Source organism: Lepisosteus oculatus, chromosome 4, assembly GCF_040954835.1.
Source record: "Lepisosteus oculatus isolate fLepOcu1 chromosome 4, fLepOcu1.hap2, whole genome shotgun sequence".
NCBI classification, from domain to species: Eukaryota; Metazoa; Chordata; class Actinopteri; order Semionotiformes; family Lepisosteidae; genus Lepisosteus; species Lepisosteus oculatus.
In genome coordinates, this window is record NC_090699.1 from 28,647,738 (window position 1) to 28,668,113 (window position 20,376).

The following is a 20,376-nucleotide window of genomic DNA, read 5'->3' on the forward strand; positions in this document are numbered from 1 at the left end:
CAATACCAAGTGACCTCCTACAACAGCATAGATGTTCTCATCATTGCACACAGGATGAGGTAAGGCTTTCAAGTTTAAAGTAACACACTATGCAATGAAACACCTGAACCTTCATCACTGGTCTCCCTTTGCTCTATTGACTGGTCGTAATTTCTCACTGCAGTCTAAGGCTTTCCCTCCATTCCCTCTTTTCCAGTCCCGCAGCTTTGAGCAGAACAGGCAAACAGGTGCCGACACCCTGGGAAAGCTGCCTTGGCAGGACGCTAAAAGCAGCTACTGCCCACTCTCTGCCTTTCTCCCCTCACTCCTGCTGGGCTGTAATGAGGACTCCCCTCCCCAGGCCCTCAGTGCTTCTGCTCTGGGCCTCTCAGGAAACTTTTCAAAGTCTGTCTTGACAGGAGGCTTAAAGAAAGGGATGGTGGCCTTTAGCAGAGTTTCATAAATAATTTATAACTTCTCACAAGGATTAGGAAATGTGAGTTGATAAAGGTGACACAGCATTCCGGAGACAACTAGAGAGCAAACTTATAAAACCCAGCAGGTGTTTCAAGGAGGAAGTCACCTTGCATTCCCAGCTCCAAGACAGGACATTTACTGCTCAGATTTACAGGTAATTAGTACCATCTACTTTACTGCTGACACCACGATCGACCAGTTCTGTTTTGATGCAATTACTTAAAGAACAAACATTTGCTCAAAGTATATATTTTCACTCTAAAGATCCAAACAGGCATCAGAGAAATGGATGCCATTTACCTAAAAGCAATGGTACAAGTACACAGCACCTTAACAAAAGAGTTAAGCACATGATGAAATGAGACAGGGAGAGAATAAAAAATAAACTTGTTTTAAAGGTTTACACAGGACATGTACAGTATCTGGATTCCAGAGGGGCTGAACCCTAATGTGAGTAACAGATAGAGGGGGAAAAAAAGAAACACTTCATCAGAAACCAACAAAAAAAATGGTTGGTGCTGTGAACACTACCATAGCTGAAGTGCAGAATGTTTGCCTCTCCAGTGTCGTTTGAACTTAGAGCAACAAGGCTCTAAAAATGTGCCTTCACTACTCTGCAGAATGAGAAAGGGTACACCTCATAACCCACATGAGCGTGACATTTTCTAGGACACAGAAGGAACTGGGATCCTAGTCAAAGTTTTTCAACATTGAAATCAGCTATACAAAACTGGAGTTTCCACTTCCAAGCAAACTGCTAGACAGCAAAAATAAAAAATTGATATTATTGTGGTTTCTTACCTTCTAAATAACTGCCACTAAGACATATACACTGTTACACGATGCATAAGCACTCCTTTAAGCAAATAAATATGCAGAAAATGCAGTCAATAGAATGTTCCAAAGTTCAACCATTGAACCATTGAATATTGAATAGGACCACAATTAAAATTCTTGACTGCCTTCAGGATAAAAATTAACTCACAGATGATCGCAATGAAAATCAAAATCTTCATTGATGTTTAACAGGCTCCACACAGCTTAAAAATAACAGAGCGGTGTTTGAGGAGAACCTAAGCAACAGTCTACACATGAAGCTGGAAATGCTGGAAGGAGGCGGTGATTGATCCGCAGCCCGAGAGAACCGATACATCCGGCAAACTGTTTTTTTCCCCAGCCCACGAACAGGGAGCTGGAGCAGGAAAGGAGGAAGAGAGACGGAATGAAAGAGGGGAAGGGAGGCGAACCTATGATCGTTATTAAGAACGGAAGAAGGTACGGTGATCAACAGAAAACAAAGAGGGTGAAAAATGTGTGGGAAGAGGCTGACACACTGGCACACAGCACACAGACAGGTCTGTGCAGATCCACCAAACACAGATAAGCAGGGAAGGACTGGCCAGGCTCCTGTGGGCGCTGCAAGCTGACTCAGTCCATGCAGAGAGCAGGGAAGAGCGCATGCTTCATCGTGCAGGGGCAGGGCTGGGGCAGGGTTAGAGAGAAATCTGAAACGGTACTGTACCACGCTTTATCACGGAAGTAATGCACTAGTTCCTCCACTCCTTGCCAAGGGCATTATGGGGAGAAGCAAAGGGAGAGAAACAACAAGGACAATGGCATCACACGAGAGGCAAACATACAGTAGCAGGATTGAGCGCCAGAGGCAGCAACAGAGCTAGAGAGAGGGGCAGCTACAGTATGTTAGTCAAAATCCCGCCACCCCAAACCTGCATAATGCACACACACTTGCACACATACACACTCGCTGTGCACACCCCGACAGCATAAATACATGCACTCATTCAGGCACACAGACTTTGATGCACAGTTCAAAATTAGTCCAGATAAAACCCAGTTCAAAGCCCCAGTAATGGATTGCTCATGTATTTTAACCAAGCTTTCCTGTCTTCTAGCAAATTGACTTTTCTGCCTAGAGAGGTCACTGCCCCACATAGATACCTTTAAAGCTATGAATTCTACAGCATCATCTGTCTTTATTTCCATGCGACACTGAATCCTATGCAGGCTGTTAATTTCATAATAAAATTAAAGATGGACAAAGAGAGACCAGGGCTTAGTGTGCAATTTTAGTGAATCAGACCAGTTTATTATGGAAGTAAAACAGCTGTTTTAGTGGAGGAAAGAAATGTTGCTTAAAAAACAAGGGCCTTCGATGTTGCCCCTTAGAATGAATGCTGGGAGCCCCTGTCCCAGGCTGCCTGGTGTGTTGCATGTGTATCCCATGGAGCACATGGAAGACAAGATCAAAAGAGCTGTGTAACAAAATAATCTCTCCACCCCTAACCTCACCCCCTTTCTCCCACTCCATCCTCCTCTTCCTGGATTGGTTTCCCAGTATCTAGGATAGTTAATTCACTATTGTGTACTAACATAGCTTTTAATACCTATGTTCCCCCTCCCCTGTCAAAATGCTTTTCCCCCTCCGTCTTGTATTTCTCGGAGTCTGAATCCTCTCAAGGAGAAGCAGATGAATCAAATCCATGTTAAGAACTTGAAATGTTAATTTAAAAAGATATTGGTTTTCATCGCCTGGAGATGGGAGACTCAATACACACAAAGCAGTTCAGGTAATCAAAGGGCACATGTGAATTTAGCTTGGTTGTTCCTCCGGCCAAATTAATTACAGAGAGCTAGTAAGCAGTGTGCTGGGACTGAGGTGTGCCTGGCTAATTCTAATTCAAATATGTGATTCAACGGACATGGTCCAATAATTAAAGTATGTTAGTCTGCTATGGAAATGCTCCATATCCAGCTTTTAACACTTAGACTCAAATACTCATGACTCAGGAGATCACTATTGACTGTTTTTCAGTATGAGGAAAAAGGTGGATTGTGCCTGATGGCCGAGCCTGGAGAAAACATCTGGACAGGGAGAGGCAAAGGAGGAAATAACATGAGTTACTTCAGAAAGACAAAAGGGAAACTGACAATGTGGTCTGAACTCATTATCAGCATTGTAAGAACTGAGCTAATGTTTTACAGCACTGCGGGCTGTATGCATTTTCATAATGCCAAACACTGGCAGCAGGGAAGCAAATTACACGCAGATCTAAATAGTCCAGGTCTATAGAAATAGAAGAACAAATACGTGAAACAGACATTTCTGATTTCGTAAGCCAGATTAATGAGTTTTTAATTCTACTACAAATATTGGTTCCATTTAGAAACTGAAATAAAGACAAACCACAACAGAGACAAACAGACAAAACATTTTTGTATCTAATTCCAATGTTTCGATCCACAATCCTAATCACAATTCGACAGGACATCTTCTTGCTGCGAAATCTGTAATTCTGTTTCTCCCGATGTATAGATTTCCGAACACGTTAAATGAATCTTTCGCAACAAGAATCAAGTTTTCAGTATTTCTGGAGACCTGAACTCTACAGACCCACATAGCATGCCCCGTGGCCCTAATCACTTTTAGCTTTAATACTGATATTATTGTTAGTCTGGAAGATAATATGATTGGTTTACCTTAGACTGTCTTTACTAGTGATGTAAGTTTTTTTATTCTTCATGATAAAAATGTAGAGCACTGAAAACCTTTGAACGGTATGATGGGAGGTTTCTATCCCCAGTGGTGGAATTCAGGAGAGGAAACTGCGCTTCTCATTCGTGTATTTGTTCTCGTGACAAAGGCCCCAAGACTGACCGCACGCCAGGTTGTGCCGGCAGGGCTCCAGTGGAACTCAGCTCCATGTCCGGGGGAGGAGTGGAAACTGCACGACAGGGCAGCTGAAGAAGGGGGGTTGGGGGGGGGGGCAGAGTGGTGGTGTAGAGAGAGACTTGAGGGCAGACTGGGGGTGGTGTTAGTGGACTCACTCTGTCTGCGGTGTGGAGCGCTGGCCCTGGGCGTCCCCTGGTACGAGCCCTGCCAGGGAGAGAAGAAGGGAGCAGGCAGCACACCCTGCGCAGAGAAAACAGAAGGGGAGAGGCGTGACACACACAGAGAACCCACGGCCGCACTCGCCCTCCGCGGAAGTGTTAGCGTGCAACGCGACATGACGTTAAGAGAGCAGCCCAGCCTCGCACAGGCCTCTTCAAGAAAGATAGATGTCGGACGTAGATCTCCATTCCAAAATGCATGCGTCGCTGGACTGGCATGTTCTCAGCTCGTACTTTGTACTCGAAACAGGAGTTATTGAAGCACCCATGCAAATCTTTAGACAATACCCTAACCACAAAACTCAGCAGGTATGTGCAGGCCACAGGAGTCATGAAAATCCAGATGGTTTTAAGTTTTTATGTTAGCACACTGTTTTGCAGTAAGCTAGGCTGTAACCCTCCTGCGTGTGTGGAGCATTAACCTACCCTCTACCCATCTTGAGCATTACACAACGCACACTGAGACAGAAGAGTGTGTCTTCTGCTCTTCACTACTCTAACAAAGCCTTATTGTTCAGCAATCTCCACTGCTCCTGCTGCTACACATCCTGCAGCCATTCCTTGAGCATCTACTGTACTACCCATCTGATTCAATTTGAAGCTTCCAAAAGTGCTTTGAGATTGCCTCACCACAAAGAGACAGAAGTTTGACTAAATGAAGTATAAACGTGAACTGATTAAAGAAAAAAGACTTATTACATATACATTACAAAGACCAACTTCATGCCAACCCCTTACAAAGCAAAGTGTCCAAATAAATCATGAAATAAAGTGTGAAAATCATAGTTTATCTCTAGATTCATAGCCTTTTTATATCAAGGTCTCTAAAACCATAAAAGCTTCCTAAGTGCTCACAAAGAAACTTTTAAATTCCATAACTTTTCAGTCCTGTACAGAATGGTGAAGGAAGCAACTTCAATTGATCCTGTCAAAGCTGTTAGCTTCCAAGGTCTTGGTGTACTGTGTACTATCCTGTCTGGCGTAGCACAGAAGTTGACAGCCTGAACAGAAGACTACCCCCTTTCTCCCCTTTTTGATTAGTTCAGAGGAGGTGGAGGATATTTAGGAAGCTTTGCTAGAAAGGGGGCCTCTAGTTGTCTGTCAGAAGACTCTGGCCTTTTCCACTGTATTAACCCTGAAGTTTAAATTCACTCACATGCAAAATAAACAGGCTGTTAAGACACTTGAGCAAAACCCCAGTGCTTGATTTCACAACAGGCTAGACACAACTCAAAACACTTTTTGTGCTTCTATTTTCTCATGATGAATGAGGCATGTAATTGTTTGGGAATTGTTTTGTACTCACAAAACATCACAGCAGCAAGTATGCAGTTTTCTACAGCTGACTGCAAGCCACAGCCGTCCTTTCCAGATGCACTCCAGAGCAGAAGCTTGCTTTTCCCCCTGTCTGTCATTTGATTGGAAAATGAGCTTGTTTGTGAGTGTGAATGTGTACCACTTAATAAATGGCCAACTTTCTGATGAGCCCAAATGCAGGATTTAGATTAGAGTATCATCAGTGAATTGTAAGATGCCCAACCTGAGATACAGCTGAGAACGAGTGACAATCAAGAAGTAATCTCGTTTCACGGTATTTTGGCAGCATCTTAAATTGAGCAAATCTGTACTTTGAAGGAACTTGCAGTGGCGGATACAGAATTTACTCCCAGGAGAATGCAGGCTATTTTCTGTTCCCTTCCAGGGCCGTCGCAGTTGATTCAGCGCGTGAACACTTTTGATGCCTGGGTGTAAAACCCAATTATATTCAAACTCCACTCCAAAGCCACCTGCAAAGGCTCCATTTAAAGAGGAGAAAATTCAAAATGAAAGGAAAACCTCTTTTATTCTGGAGGCTGGAATTTGACAGGTGTTGTTATTGTGCCATCTGAGCAACCTTTAGAATTTTCTTGGTTATAATAATAATAATAATAATTGTAAAACACTTTATTTTATATAGCGCCTTTAAAGGTGGCTTCTCAAGGTGTTTAAAAAGAAAGAGCTTTGTTGAACTTTGTACTTATTATTGCTGCAATTGCAAATACATCCATTATAGCATCAATAATAACTCAATAATGGTGCTGTTGCTCTAATGTATTTTTTTACACAGCAAAGCAAATGTATTCCACTTTCCTTTAATCCTCCACCTTTATTCCACTTTGAGCACAACACTCTACTCCTCTTTTCCTTTCTTTTTCAACATCTATAGCCAGTAACAGGACCAATTATTCCTGCAGGGAAGAGCTTTTATGAATGAGAGCCACACACTGCTTGTGTTGTATGGTTCTATGTGCCTGTGTGCGAAGGAGGCATTTTTAAAGCCAGTTAAATGCTAAGTACGTGAAACACACATGCAAGGTTAGGTAAAGATCACATGGCACTGTAAGTCACTGATGGGAGTTTCCAGTCCTTCCCAGTTTTGCTGTTAATAAGGGAGATGAGAGAATGAATGGCTGAATGAACACATGGATGGTTTTTAAATACATGGGCTGTTTTTCATTTGACGTTTAGTATTTTTTCTTTCCCAGAACTCAAGAGTGTCCCCTGGTGGAGAAACCAGACTAAGACATTCTATGATTCTAGTGTTCCACAACAGCACATTATGAAGGAACACCAGCCTTATATTGGTACACTGTTCAGCAGACAGACATACCCTTGTCTGCATTCTTGTACTGTTCACAAAAAATAAATCAGGCCAGGCTGAAAGACACACATACATCTAGATGAATGAACACACACATATCAGCACAGAAATTTTAAGCTTTACCCCACGACAATTGACATTTCAGTTTTTTATTTGCTTTTTGACATTAAAACTCACTACGTTCACAGAAATTAAAATCTGAACAGAGGATCAGTACAGTATATGATATCACAGCTATAGGGGGTTTACATCACCATCCTTATAAAAGGAGGAAACTGCATGTCACTTTGCAAGGGTGGCCAGTTCTGTCTCCACAAAATACACACACACACAAAGCTGCAGCCTCTATAACACTGGACTTCCCAATCATCTCTCCAATGCCATTCCACTGTAATTAGCTACAGAAACCAGCTGTCAGAGGGAAGCTGAGGTGCATGTAGAAATGCCCTCCAGGTGCTCTCTGGTCACACTAAGCAACTCAGCTACACTGGGGAAAAAGATCATGCAAATGCCCTTCCTGCTTTGAATATAAAACCCTGAGACACACTGCCTCCCCCTGCTGCATCGCTGTCAATAAAACAAACACGCCATCCATCCTGCTGCAGCACTGATCATAATACACAGGCACAAGCTCAGGGTACCGCTGGGCTTTCAACTCCTCTGAAAACACACAGAAAGGCCCACTCAAACAGAATTATGGAAAGCATGTACTCAAGCCCTAAACTCTGTTTGACTCCAGATTCAAAAGCTGGCTTCAAAAAGACCTTTTTTTTCTGCCATTGTCATCGTCTAATACTTGATTTTATTTGGGTCCGATGCTTTTATTTTAAAAAATTAATTCCTTTTCCTCTTATCAGCAGCTATAGCAAGTGTGTGTTACCATTTATTTTCTGACCTTTCAAAGCAATTGCGTTTAGCCTTGCTAAAGTGAAATGTCAAGGCTATCACGCTCTGCGTTTGTTTTTAGGGAGGTTTTCCCTTCAAATGGCATCTGTTCTTTAAAAAAAAACGAATGAAAGAAAATGCTTTAATTTCAATTCACCTGGCTTATCTCCGAGCCTGCCGCCGGAGCTGTGCAGCTGAGCAGTGCAAAATTCAATTAGAATAATGTAGTATCAGCGCTGTGCCACTGGCTGTTGCACATTATTACAACTGCACAGAAGCTTATCTGCAGCTCTCCAACAAGCACAAGGCGCACACAGCTCCCGCCCAGCATGCTATGTTCGTAAATAATTTTATTGCCCCATTCAGGTAAGCCAATAAATGAGGCTGTAAATCACAGCCCTGGAGCAGTTCCAATTTCTCCTCCTTTTCCTGACTTACTGTAAATTTCACTAAAAAAGTAAATAAAGTCCTAAAATAAAAACTAAATAAAACACATCTAGGTTCATAAGTTATAACTATCGCTGCATCTTGACTCAACATGGCCCCGGTATTCCTTCACACAGCACGTATCCTTTATTGTGGAGTAAAATGAATGCGTTACTTATTATGAGACATAGATCAAGTAAACTCTTCGTTTAGAATCTAATCACACGGCTGGCTCTTCACGGAACATACCCGTCCATCATATCAAAAGCACAAGCAGTGTGCCAAGGTAATTTCAGTACTGCTGCCACTGGAATTTGTGCTGTTCATTGCAATGCATGTTGTATCATTGCCTTGTAAACAAAGGCCATTCATCTACTGAACCCTGAAAGATTTATCCTTGTGTGTCATTAGTGAAATTGCCCTGATTTATTTCCCCAGACTCAGCCACGAGTTCTTTTCATCAGAGCACAACGGCCAGCCAGTCCACACGTGCCTGTTCATCATAGTCAGCACAACACGAGGTCTGACAAAGCTATGTGGGAAGCATGGTTTAATAATCCACAGGGCGCCGCAGCTCTCTGGAACCAGTAACACTACTGGAAAAACATACTGGCAAAAGAACTAGACTCTTCCAGTAGGGTGGTATTTATATTATCAAAAAATAACTTCTGCTTATAAAATCCATCATAAATTGTCACATCAAAGGCTTTTTTTTAATTATACTGTTCATGCACACTGAACAAGCATATGGAACCAAATCTCCCTGATGGAGATTTTCAGGATTTCTGAGGGTACTGGGCTCTGGACCTGGGGCTTGTGTCCAGCAGCCCAGCAGACGACAACACAGGAGCTGATCGATAACCCAGCACCCCTGCCTGTGGGGGGCTCATCACTCTGCTGTCACACTGACAGAGGCTCACCAATTCATCTCTCCGCCACTCCACACTGGAGGACTGCACAGAGGGCGACTGCCGCCGCAGTATTAACAGAGCATTAGTGGAAGCCATGCTCAGGCTGAGGATGACAGAAGAGATGAAGAGGTGAAAAACGAAGACACAGGAAATCTTAAGAGTTGTGCAGCACAGAGTGAGACCTGTACAGGCAAGGCAGCGCCATTTCCTCTCTTGCTGGGTGACGTGGATAGAGGAAGGCACAGTGATGGGAAGATGAGATAGGCTGCAGACAAAATAATAAAGAGCAGAACTCACGGCGTTCCCTCTCCAGGGGGTTTGGGTGGCCTTGTCCTGATGTGTGCGCCTCTCGGTCTTCACCTCTGGCACTCTGTGCTGACAGTGACATCTCGCAGGCTGGGCGAGCACAGACTGAGGTGAGAAAGCAAAAATAAAATAATTTGTTTTGCATTCTGCCAGGTAGGGACCAAATAATTCTGATTACAACGGTCACACTGCACCACCCTTCCAACAAGGACTGCTAAAAGGCAAAAAACTATATCAAGCAGTTCCAGTGAACCTCCACAGGAGATGAAAAAGACTTCAAAACTTCAAAAATTAGAAGTTGTAAAAGTTGTAAAACTGCAAAGAGCTATCATGTCCACCCTTCTTTCAGTGTGAAGAACAGACTTGCTCCTTCAGCAGTTAGGTCTCATATGTTAGTTTGACAGCTATTAGTGAAACACAGAGTGTCATGATTGAGAACCTTCCATTTTCTAAGTGCAGTAGAGAATTCTGGTCCTCTAGTTCAGATGTATAAACCAGTCTAACCAGAGGGTAAAGATGTAAAGTCCTAGTCCTGTTGACCCACACACGTATTGGTTTGTGGTTCTGTCGAGCCATCCGTTACTCAATTATACCTTTCATTCACTTAATGGTAAGATTGATTTAAACTGTTTCTAGATCTTAAATATGTTGGACCTTATAAATTCCCAAAATTGGAAAGAAATAAAATCCCAAACTTGTGACTAGAAACAAAATGCAACTGAAGCAACTTATTAGATCAACTAAGGCTTCAATTACCTAATGAAGGTGGGATGGAATGAAAACCAGCAGATGTGCGGGTCACCAGGACCAGGACTGGGAACCACTGGATTAAAAAATGGGATGTTTCACTTAAGTCACACCTGAAAAAGTAACTAATAAAAGAAGGTGTTGCTGATACCACTGTGTTGTGGAGCAAAGTATAAAAAAGCTAAATCTAGCATTAGGAACTGAGGAAATCATAAGAATATGACCCATTACAAAATCTAAAATACAGAGATAAATAAAAAATGACACTTTGCCACAGCAGTAGAGCTACTGACACTTTCGGGACATTACAGCTGCATTTCCAGCTGCCAAATACACTCAGCGCCCTCCTGCTCTGCACTGAGGGCTTACATTCGGAAAGTAATAAGGAACACACAGTGATCATACAGCTGGCACTTTACCTGAGAATACATTCAGTATTAACTCCACTCTATCAAAAACTAATGTTTGCGTTACGTAATGCTGAAAGTATTTGCCTTTAATAAGAAAATCTGGAACAGCAATCAGTTTACAGAGACTGGCTAAAAGGCTACGAGCACTGTCACAACCAGATGGAGAGTCTGGAAGCCCGTGAGTCAGTGAGAAGGTGTTCTCTTAAAGAAAAGTTAAATACAAGCAAGGCGAACGAAGTGTTCTCTCCAACTATCCGGATTTATCCTACTGACTGCAGTCACCAATGTACAGACCATTTATAATTAACACTGCTGTAGCGACCCCCGTAACCACACTCTGCAGCATACTGCGCACTCCGCGCTCAGATGTCTTGTTACTATGGCTACCTGAGAATGAGCAAAATAATAAATAAATAACCTCAGGAGGATGAAAAACATAAAAGGAAATAAAAGAAAGGGAAAAAAAAGGAAAGGAGAAAATGCTCTGAACTGGACAGCAATGCTTTCAAGAGCAGCAGTAAACCAAAAAGCATTATGGAGAGCTCTTTATAGGTAATATTCCTCAATAAATCTGGCTCGCTCCCGGCCTTGACAGAGCTTATTTAATGGCTGTTAGAAATGTGAAAGCCTCACCCTTGCCCAACTGTGGGCTGCAGATTGGGGTGGCTGCTCTCGGCTTAAGAGCCTGCTTGGAATTTGCCGGCTCGGGTTAAGCAGGAGCAAGTCCAATCCACCACGACCAGACCGAGCTGGCTTCACATTGAGCACAGCGGCTTCCTCGTTGCATTACAGTTACTAAAAGGCAGCCTGCTGTCAATTGGCTTGATGATGATCACTTTAATTTCCTTTCCACTTTACAGGCAGCATGGGGCTTTCGGAGAACAGGGTGTCAATAGTTGCCCATTAGATAGATATTATCAGCAGGTCGGCATTACCTGGCAGAGGAGCACTGAGAAACGGAGCAGCAAACTGTGTTCAGATGAGAAGAGGCAGCTTTCTAGTCAGCACAGCACCTGGTAAGCGTGAGAGGGCGCACTGCCTATCGTGATTTTAATAAATATCAGCATGGTTTTCTGCTGGGAAGTGGTACAATTAACCTATTTTCATCGTGCTGCTAGAGTGGAGGCAGCGTTGGAGCCAGGCGAAGAGCAGAACGAATAAGGTCACAAGCCCTCAGGTGCTCTCTCCCCCCACCAGCAGTCCATCAACAGCAGCGGCTAACATCCATGGTCCAGACATACTGACCCTTCCTCGCACTAAGAAACCCAATCCGGTTCTCTCACCGCTTGCTGCCTCAGCTGTTCAATGGTCTGATCTTTACTCTTCAGCTCCTCCTTCAGCTGCTGAACTTCCTTCATTAGCTCCTCCACCTGGTAGACAGATTACATACATGTCAGGTAAAACAGGCAGACAAATGTTTGACAATGCCCATTGCCTAAAGGCTAGACCAAACTACTATTTATCATGGGACACAGCTGCTCAAAGCTCAACCCCAGATGCCTTTTTTCTGGGACACTGACCAGTCTGTACACTTAGTTCCCATGTCTCAAACCTTTATACGCTCTGAGCTAAAAGCATATGTGACAAACCCAGTCAGGTTGCACCATGACCTGGAGAATCCAGAGTTTGGGATCAGAAAATTCTAGTGGCATCCCAATCATTAACTGGTCCCCAATAAACAAGGCAAAGGTGTTTATGATGTGTAGCACAGTGGATGTGTATAAAACATGAACCACTGGAGGAGGTGGATGGTCTTGATAAAAATCAAACTAACATGCTGAAATAAATAAATAAAACCCCTGTACTTCTAAAACATTTGTGAGAGCCATCCATGAAGTTTTAATAAGACTGGTGAGAACTCTGCTCTTTACCTGCAGGGCTAAAAGCTGTGCTGAATTCTGATATGAAATGGAACTGGCAAGGGACCTGCCTACCCGAATACCAGACAGTTCTTTACAAGGATCCTCCAGTTTTAATGTTTGCAGCTACAGAGGCAGGCAGTGCCTGTAAGTCAGAGGGGTGATGAGTTTCATAAAAAATGAATTGTGGCCTCTGCTCCTGTTCAGTTTCCTTCCAGCGAATGTTGAGGAATATGCAGCTGGAGAGCAGCTAGTTGTGCGGTGAGGGGAGGAGAGGAGGCGGGCCCTTGTTAGAGCAATTATTGGGAGTCTAATCCAGTGTCTTGTGATCAGGGAGTTTGTCAAGCTCAACGTGGCAGTCTAGGAGAGACAGTGTTCAGGGAATTATATGTATAAACAGAACTGTAATTTACCTCTGTTTATGAATGGTTTTGAGGACTGAATAAAAGCTTAGCTGTGGCCAGACGTGAGGTAACGCATGTTTAGAACAGGTGACCAGGCTTCCTGCCACTGGAACTGGAACTTTTCCAGCTGGAAAACCAGCTGGAACTTTTCAGGCTTTCTGGACTTTCTCCAGGTAGAGTTCAGAGCTGCTGAACACTCCGAGTTATCCTGTGCTTCACCTCTGTGACAGCTCTGCCTCATTCCTTCAGAGGCTCTTCAACTTTACAACACCATTTAGGATTATATTTTAGAATTCTCCACGGAGCACAACTACATAGCTGTGTCTTCTCATTCCACCTGGTGTTACAGATAATGATTTTTAACACCTGAGAACAGAATCTTACATCCATAATAACTCAAACACAACCCGACTAGGTCCTGAAGGGCCAAAGAGTACAGGGATCAGCAGCAAGGCTGAAAACTACCGGAAGCCAAAAACTGAGGCTTCCTTATGTCAGTTCGTTATCTTAATCTGGGTTTGATTTCAAGTTCCTGTTGCATCCCCACTTTTCACCGGACAAACTAAATCAAAAACAACAGTTGAACATGTTGTTCCTTTCAAGACATCAGCATCAGGTCTCCTGTCAACCAAGGCTTTAAAAAGAGGTACAGTATATCTCAAGAGACTTACATCAAAACTAGTCAAATTAATTCTTGGTATACATACAATTGCTTTTGCAAAACACCTTTCTAAGTATTGTTCTAAAATATATTTTTTTCCATACTGCTAAACAATATTTAGCATAAAATATTACACCTCACAGAAGTATTAAGGATTGATTTGTGGACTATTATAGAGCATTCTGATCACTACAAGAGAGCTGTGAAGTGGTGGCATAAAATCCTTCTTTGAATGTCCCTTCACCTCCCTGAAACCTGGACTCCTGTTCTCTTATTCTGAAACTGCACACTGGTAGGAACAAAGATTCCACATGCCCACATTTGATGTTCCCTCACTAGTCACGCGTTTTGCCGTTTAATTTTTACAAAAAAGTGCTGGCTAAGCAAACTGGTTACAGGACCTAATTTACCACTTAAAGTATACATTGTTTATTTTAGACCCATTTATTTATAAAAAAAAATCACTCCACATACCCCCTCCCCACTCTGTGTTGAGAACTGTGTAATATACAAGCGGTCTCATTAAGCTTCGCCATGCACTGACGGCTCCCTGGTGCTCCAGGATTATATACCTAGCTTCATTAGTCCTCTGGGCTACATCAGACACCATGGGTGGTGTACTGCAATGTGCTACACTGTAGCACATCTGGAAGGATAACATACTCAACATATTAATGTGCCCATGCCTGTTTCTGAGTTCTTCTGCTGTTCAGGTACGTATATTAAGTGTGGATGGGTGCCAGAATAGTAAATTAATCCATGCACTGTGCTACCCTAAACGTTTTCTAATGAAAGATAAGAAATAAAGCATGACATGGATTGGAAAGACTCTTGGCACCCTTCCTTGACCACTAGTTTCTAGCTTTTACATTCAGAAGGGAATAAATATTGGCGCTTTAGCCCGTATACAATACAATCGTAAAAATGAAATGCATCCATAATATCTGAATCAAAGTGCCTATCTTTTTTTCTTTAATATAAAGGATGGCTTAGATGGAATATTAAACCGGCATTGTTTTTAAATTGTTTGGCTAATGTCAGGTCAAACTCATGAAATTTACAGTACTTGGGTAAGGAGCGATTGTAATGACAGTGGACCACAGCAGTCTTCTCTTAGTGTGACCAATTGTGTCAAGGTTTTCTTTAGGTTGATCTCACCTGCAGGGGAACCCTGGAGTCTTCCAGAGGATCAGGACTTGAGGCTCCAGACAGGTGGGAATCCTGGACAGTACCACCATCTCCCATCTGTGCAGACAGACAAACAGAATGAAATAGAGCAAAGTCGGGTCTCAAGTACACATGAGCTTGTGAAGACTTGCAGCCCGGAATGTTGGCTTTGCCTAGACTGTCCACAAACACATACATTTTCATCTGTTTTTATGCAAATCGTTACATTTTGACTTCAATTCAGAATGTATCTTCGCAAAGCTACAAAAGAATGTTGAAACAAAGGAAAAAAATCATTTTCCCCCATTCATTACAGAACATTAAAGCTAAATAAACAAGCAAAATCCCTTCCATTATAAAGAACAGCAGAGTATGTAGCAATAAGTAATTCTCCTTAAGAGGCTTAATTATAACATACAAAAAGCACAGGCACTATTTTTTAATTAAGCCCTGACACCGATAGTCAATGAATTAATTTGTGCAATAGTACTTGAAATTAGCTTCCTCAAATGCAGAGCAAGCAATTCAAAGGGCAGGTTTTATTACAAGAGGCAGTCAGAAGGCCCTGGATGTATTTCCTTAGTGCGATGAGTCAGAACAGTCTCTGGCTCACTGCCTCCACATGCTCAACTAACCCACAGCAACGTCCTGAACCCTGCGTCACTCATACGTAAACAGATAAATGGCGACATTACACTTGCACAGTCCTTCCAGTCTCTTGGTCTAGGCAAGTACATTTAATATCTATCACTCCATTAAAATGGCCATATCAGAATCTAGCAATGGATGCAATGGGTAGAGTCTATATTTGACGACTGCTATACTAGTGTTACAGTTATCTAAAACATGAATAGCTTTCGAAGTATTACAAATTCAAAATGTTGAGAAATTACATTCTGACACACCACTAACAGTCTGGCTGCAGCCTGGCTTCAGGTGTACATGCTTGATATGAACAAGATCATCAAAGTCACCACCACCAACATCGAGACTCGAGAAAATCAGATTATGATTTTTTTTTCCTAAAAAATACAAATTTCTGTCCTGAATACATCTTCTTGCCTCTTTCCTGGTGTGCAAAGCTCTACCCAAGAGTATTTTGCACAGCTCAGCATGGTAAAAAATTTTTCCCTCATGTACTCCTTTTTCCATGAACATAAAGGTCTGTTATAGGAAATACATTCAGAAAGGTTGAAAGCGAATGCAATGTTATGAACAATTACACTGTGTGCCACTCTGAATATTAAGACTGCTCCTTAAAATGGCCATATTTTATTTTTAGCCTTAATGACGTAATGCAATATGTCATTTACACAGCACACTGTGTACTAAAGCAGCTACAGATGTTATGTTAAAAGCCACACCTGACTGCACACCGGTACAGACAGGCAAGCACCTACATTTTGTGCCTGAGCAGAGAGCAGACTGAAGACACAGTACAGGCATTGCCCCAGGAGTGAGCATGATGTGAAACTGCCATTAGTACTCCAACAACAGAGGCAAAAGGAACTGCCCGCAGTCTACAGATGCAGAGAGCCAACCTGCTGCCCAGAACAATGCAGAAGGACAAGGACAGCGAGAAGGGATGCATGGTCAACCCCAACAATTTCTTTCTTTCCTCAGACGGTTGGAGATCGCAGACTGGGAGAAAGTTTTATTCTGTCATCTGCTTGGTTTAGGTCAGGTAGGAGTGGATGTTAAGGAATACAGCTTGTAAATAAAAAAGAAGCCCTTTTTTGTGATGCTTTCCCCCCCCCCATCACATGCCTTTATATGGAATAACAAAAATATCTAGTAACACCTTTCCTGGAGGGTTTCAAAGAAGAGGAATGTTCTTTTCCATCCTCTCCAAGCTGCTCTAAGACCACTGACACTTCACAATGTAAGGCTGCACAGATCTCCAGCCCAGCCCCCGTCCACCTCCACACTCCACTAACGAGACAGCCCTCTTGCGCACCCAGATTCCAACATCTAACTAATGATTTCCGCTAGCTGGGCTGCAATGCGATTGATTAATTGACTGATCCGGGAGCTTAACGGGCAGCGGATTGAGAAATCCCTGTCTTGCTTTCAGCACACTAATTGGAGGCAAGCCAGGCAGGGCAGAAAGCAGCCCTGAGCAATGTAGTCTGAACACAAGCGAGTGTCCTGGGGAGGCACCTGAAAAGAAGAAGGGGAGCAGAGTGTCAGGAGGGGGGGAGCGGGGGAGAAGAGAAGAGTGCCGTGTAACGGACAAGCTGAGTGAGCTGCAGGCTAATGGAGGAGAAAGGCAGGGAGGCCACAGCCAAGTCCCCGATACCTGCCATTTCTAATAGCCCTCAGTACAGGCATCTCTTTGAAATGCTAAATGATCCTTACACTATATTGTAGGGTAGTGGCACTTCACTTCACAGGCACATCACATTCACCCAGTTTATTTTTTTCATTCTTTACAGTTTCAAAGCATTTATTTTTCCCTCATCTGGGTTTAGCTTTTTGGCTTCTAAGCCTGTGCTACAAAGCACCTATGATATGTGTGAAAACGAAGGGAACAGAAAGGCCTGCTCAAGAGCAGTTCTTCCAAGAGCAAAGGACACTGTACATGCTTTTGTTACTTTCTGAGGAGAATATAACATCAACAGAGGTGAGGATGGCAGGGGACCATATCTCCCACCTTTTTATCACTTTTCAGCCTCCTGCTGCTTACAGTCCAACAGTCCAGAGCTTTAAAACGCTCAAAATGATCTTTTCTCTGTAGCTACAAGCTCCCACTGTCTCCGAACACGTCTTCCCAAATATGCTGTAAACGCCTTAACTGACAATTGTACAGGAATGGACAACAAAGTTTAAATTATCCAGTTATTAAGTACCAATACTGACAGACTGCCACCAATTATGAAGGGTGAAGAGTGTAGGATGGACACTATCATGGAGGTTGCTGGTTTAGATCCAGACTTTAACACAAAGCATGCTTTGGCTGATAACACCAAGAATCCAAAAAAAATAAGAGTGGAGTCTTGAGAAGGAAGACTGAGGGGGATTTGCTCTGCAGTGTGATAGTTCCTCTGGCTGGACACTCCAGGTTTTAGCTGTGCTACAGAAACATGGGATAAGTCTGCATCCTTGAAGCATCAGTACATTCCCACTCTGTCATTATGGAAGGCACAAAGCATAAGACATGCGCTATTTCTTATTAGTAAGCCTGTACAACTCGTGCATTTAGGACCCTTCTTTGGTGGAAGTGCTTCTTTCTATGTTTTAATTATTTAGTTGGATGTGAAAAAGATCAATTAAGTGATAATGGTCTTAACTGAAATAAAGCCTTGTAATAGAATGGATTGTAAGAGCTGAATATCCCCAGGGTGCACAGCACGTATATAACATAAGTGACACAAAGATTAAAAAAAAAAACATGCAGATGGCTTAAACTCTTTTCTTTCCATCGTGTACATGTCAGATTTGCAATTAAACCATTCAGTGATATGGTCTTAATTTCTGGGCAAATGCACATTTACCTGGGTAATTAAACTATTAATTTATTAGTCCACCCTGACTGCTTTTTGATTAACACTTGGATAGGAGCTCAGTCCTGGCACTACCTAGATCCCAACCCTCATTTGATAACACCCCCCCAGGGAACAAGATTTCTCTTTGCACCCCTGCACCTACAATATAACACCCCTGTTTCCATGCAACACAGTGTCACAAAACAGCTACTACTGACACACCTGTCTGCCTACTCCATCCTTTAACTGAGGGGGTCTCTGTTCTTGCAACATGTCACAGTGTTACGACAGAGAGGCATGCAGCACCCAAACAATGTTTTTTTTTTTAGCAGCTGGGCTTTGTAAAAAGATTGCGTGGCACTGCATCAATTCAAGCACTGTTCACAGGACGCTTACTCCTGATCAAGTTGGAGCAGAGGAGCTGAGGGACTGTCCAAATAGGAGAGTAAGGAATGTAATACACGCTTCCCTAAATCCAACGTCCAAGTTAGGCAGCATGTGATTTTCAGATGTCTTCCGGTTCGAAAATCAGTGAATCGGTTTATGACACCACTTTAAGCGGCGCTCTGCATATTTCCCATTAAACTTCACACTCACTGAGGGATTCTCCTTGGGGAAGGCAAGGGCAATCAAGAAAAGAGGTGACTCACTGCTTTACAGCTCTTTCTTTGTTATCGTGATTCACAGTGAAGAGGGTACAGGCTGCAGACACTATTTTGGCAGTATTAGAGGCACTTATTCATTTGTCTTCACAAATAGGATCTGTCTGGGACACAGAAAGGGCACTGCAGACAGACTGTTCCTATAGCAAAAATCATCCACGTGATGTCTAAAAAATCTGTTGTAGGGATGGCATACAATAAATGAGACTACTAAACAGTTCTTTGTTGTAATGTGTTTTAACTGCTGTGTGTTGAGTACTCTCCAACAACTGTGTGAGCTTTGTGACCAGGTCATTGCCATAAGTTAGAATGTGTTCACCTCTGACACATCTAGCTAAATAAAGGATTGGAAACGGAATGGAATGGAAATACTGTGAACGGCAAGGAACTGGCATGAAGCTGACTGTAACAGAATCGCAGCCTGTGTTTATGTGCAGGAGGTGGAGGAATCATCTGACCTGCAGCAGTCTCCTCAGTTTGAGCAGCTGTGTCTTCACTGAGGTGCAGTCCTGGGCCATGTGTCTTAGCGTCAGCTCGTCCAGCATCACTGTGTTCTCCTGCCAGCCCAGAGGCTGCAAAGGGCGTGGGGCAGCCCGGCTCGACCCGGAGGATCCATACCCCTCAAAAGGCCCAGTCGTGGAGCCCAGGAACCCAGCACCCCTGGAAAGGTAAGCAAAAGAGAGACAGTACACATTATCTCATGACTTCACACAGTCAGTCATAGGGTCGGCAGGAAAATGTCCAAAAATGTAATAGCAAGAATCTCTGGTTACATTTGCATATCAGAATTTAGTAAGGGAGGAAAAGCGTGGGCAAAAAACAGATAAGAAGTATAAACACAGACAGCTGATTCCAGGTACTTCATCACCTGTGAAACTTCTACTACTGGCCTAACGGAAATCCAAACCCATGCCCAACACTAGTCACGTTGCACAAATCGTACCTACTTCATTTTCTGTAGGGGGTATCATCTTTCAAATTAGCTGTGCTGTCAAGAGGAGCTTATGGCATTAACAAACACAATCAGATTTCCCCATGATTTTTATTTACCTCTCACAGTAAAAATTCAGAAGTGTCTCTTGAAATACAGAAGACTCTGCTTTTGTGCGATGTACTGTATAGAGTCACTGGCTCAAATTTGCATCAGGGGGCAGAGTGCATTCTGGGAAACTTGCCCAGGCAGTAGTTCTGATACAGGTTACATTCTAGGGCAGGTTACTCCAGTTATATCTGGTTACAGCTAGTGGAAAGCAAAAGGCTAAGAAAACTACAACAGCATCTTTTATAGCTTCAATGTGTTCCTGTGGGAACACTCACACAGTCTGGACAAAGAGACTCTGTCTAAACCTTCAACTTGTCATCGCCACCCACATACCTCTGTCTTTCCTAAATGCGGACAGATACAAAACAATAAAGACTTCTAAACAGAGACTTGCGTTCTGCAGAT

The 20,376-nt window shown here is 42.9% G+C and overlaps 1 protein-coding gene and 1 long non-coding RNA gene across 8 annotated transcripts in view; one reads left to right on the plus strand and one right to left on the minus strand.

Annotated features, from left to right (window-relative positions):
- The window catches only part of LOC102697420 (serine-rich coiled-coil domain-containing protein 2), a 98,174-nt gene that overhangs the window by 25,754 nt on the left and 52,044 nt on the right, over positions 1–20,376 (minus strand). For 5 of the 7 annotated variants that reach the window (XR_001478384.2, XR_001478383.2, XM_015346719.2 and 2 more), the window contains exons 6-9: positions 19,388–19,589; positions 14,774–14,860; positions 11,975–12,061; positions 9,526–9,639 (exon numbers count right to left, since the gene is read on the minus strand). Coding sequence is in view for 5 of the 7 variants with exons in the window: in XM_015346719.2 (XP_015202205.2) it covers positions 9,526–9,639; positions 11,975–12,061; positions 14,774–14,860; positions 19,388–19,589 (490 nt within the window). In the remaining 2 variants the exon portion in view is untranslated. Of the gene's footprint in view, positions 1–1,978; positions 2,019–4,302; positions 4,388–9,525; positions 9,640–11,974; positions 12,062–14,773; positions 14,861–19,387; positions 19,590–20,376 lie in introns of all 7 variants that reach the window. The other 2 variants (XM_015346724.2, XM_015346725.2) reach the window with 2 other exon arrangements.
- On the plus strand, positions 1,478–11,981 carry LOC107077338 (uncharacterized). The gene is made up of 3 exons (XR_001478385.2): positions 1,478–1,731; positions 11,552–11,707; positions 11,810–11,981. It is a non-coding gene; the product is annotated as an uncharacterized lncRNA (long non-coding RNA).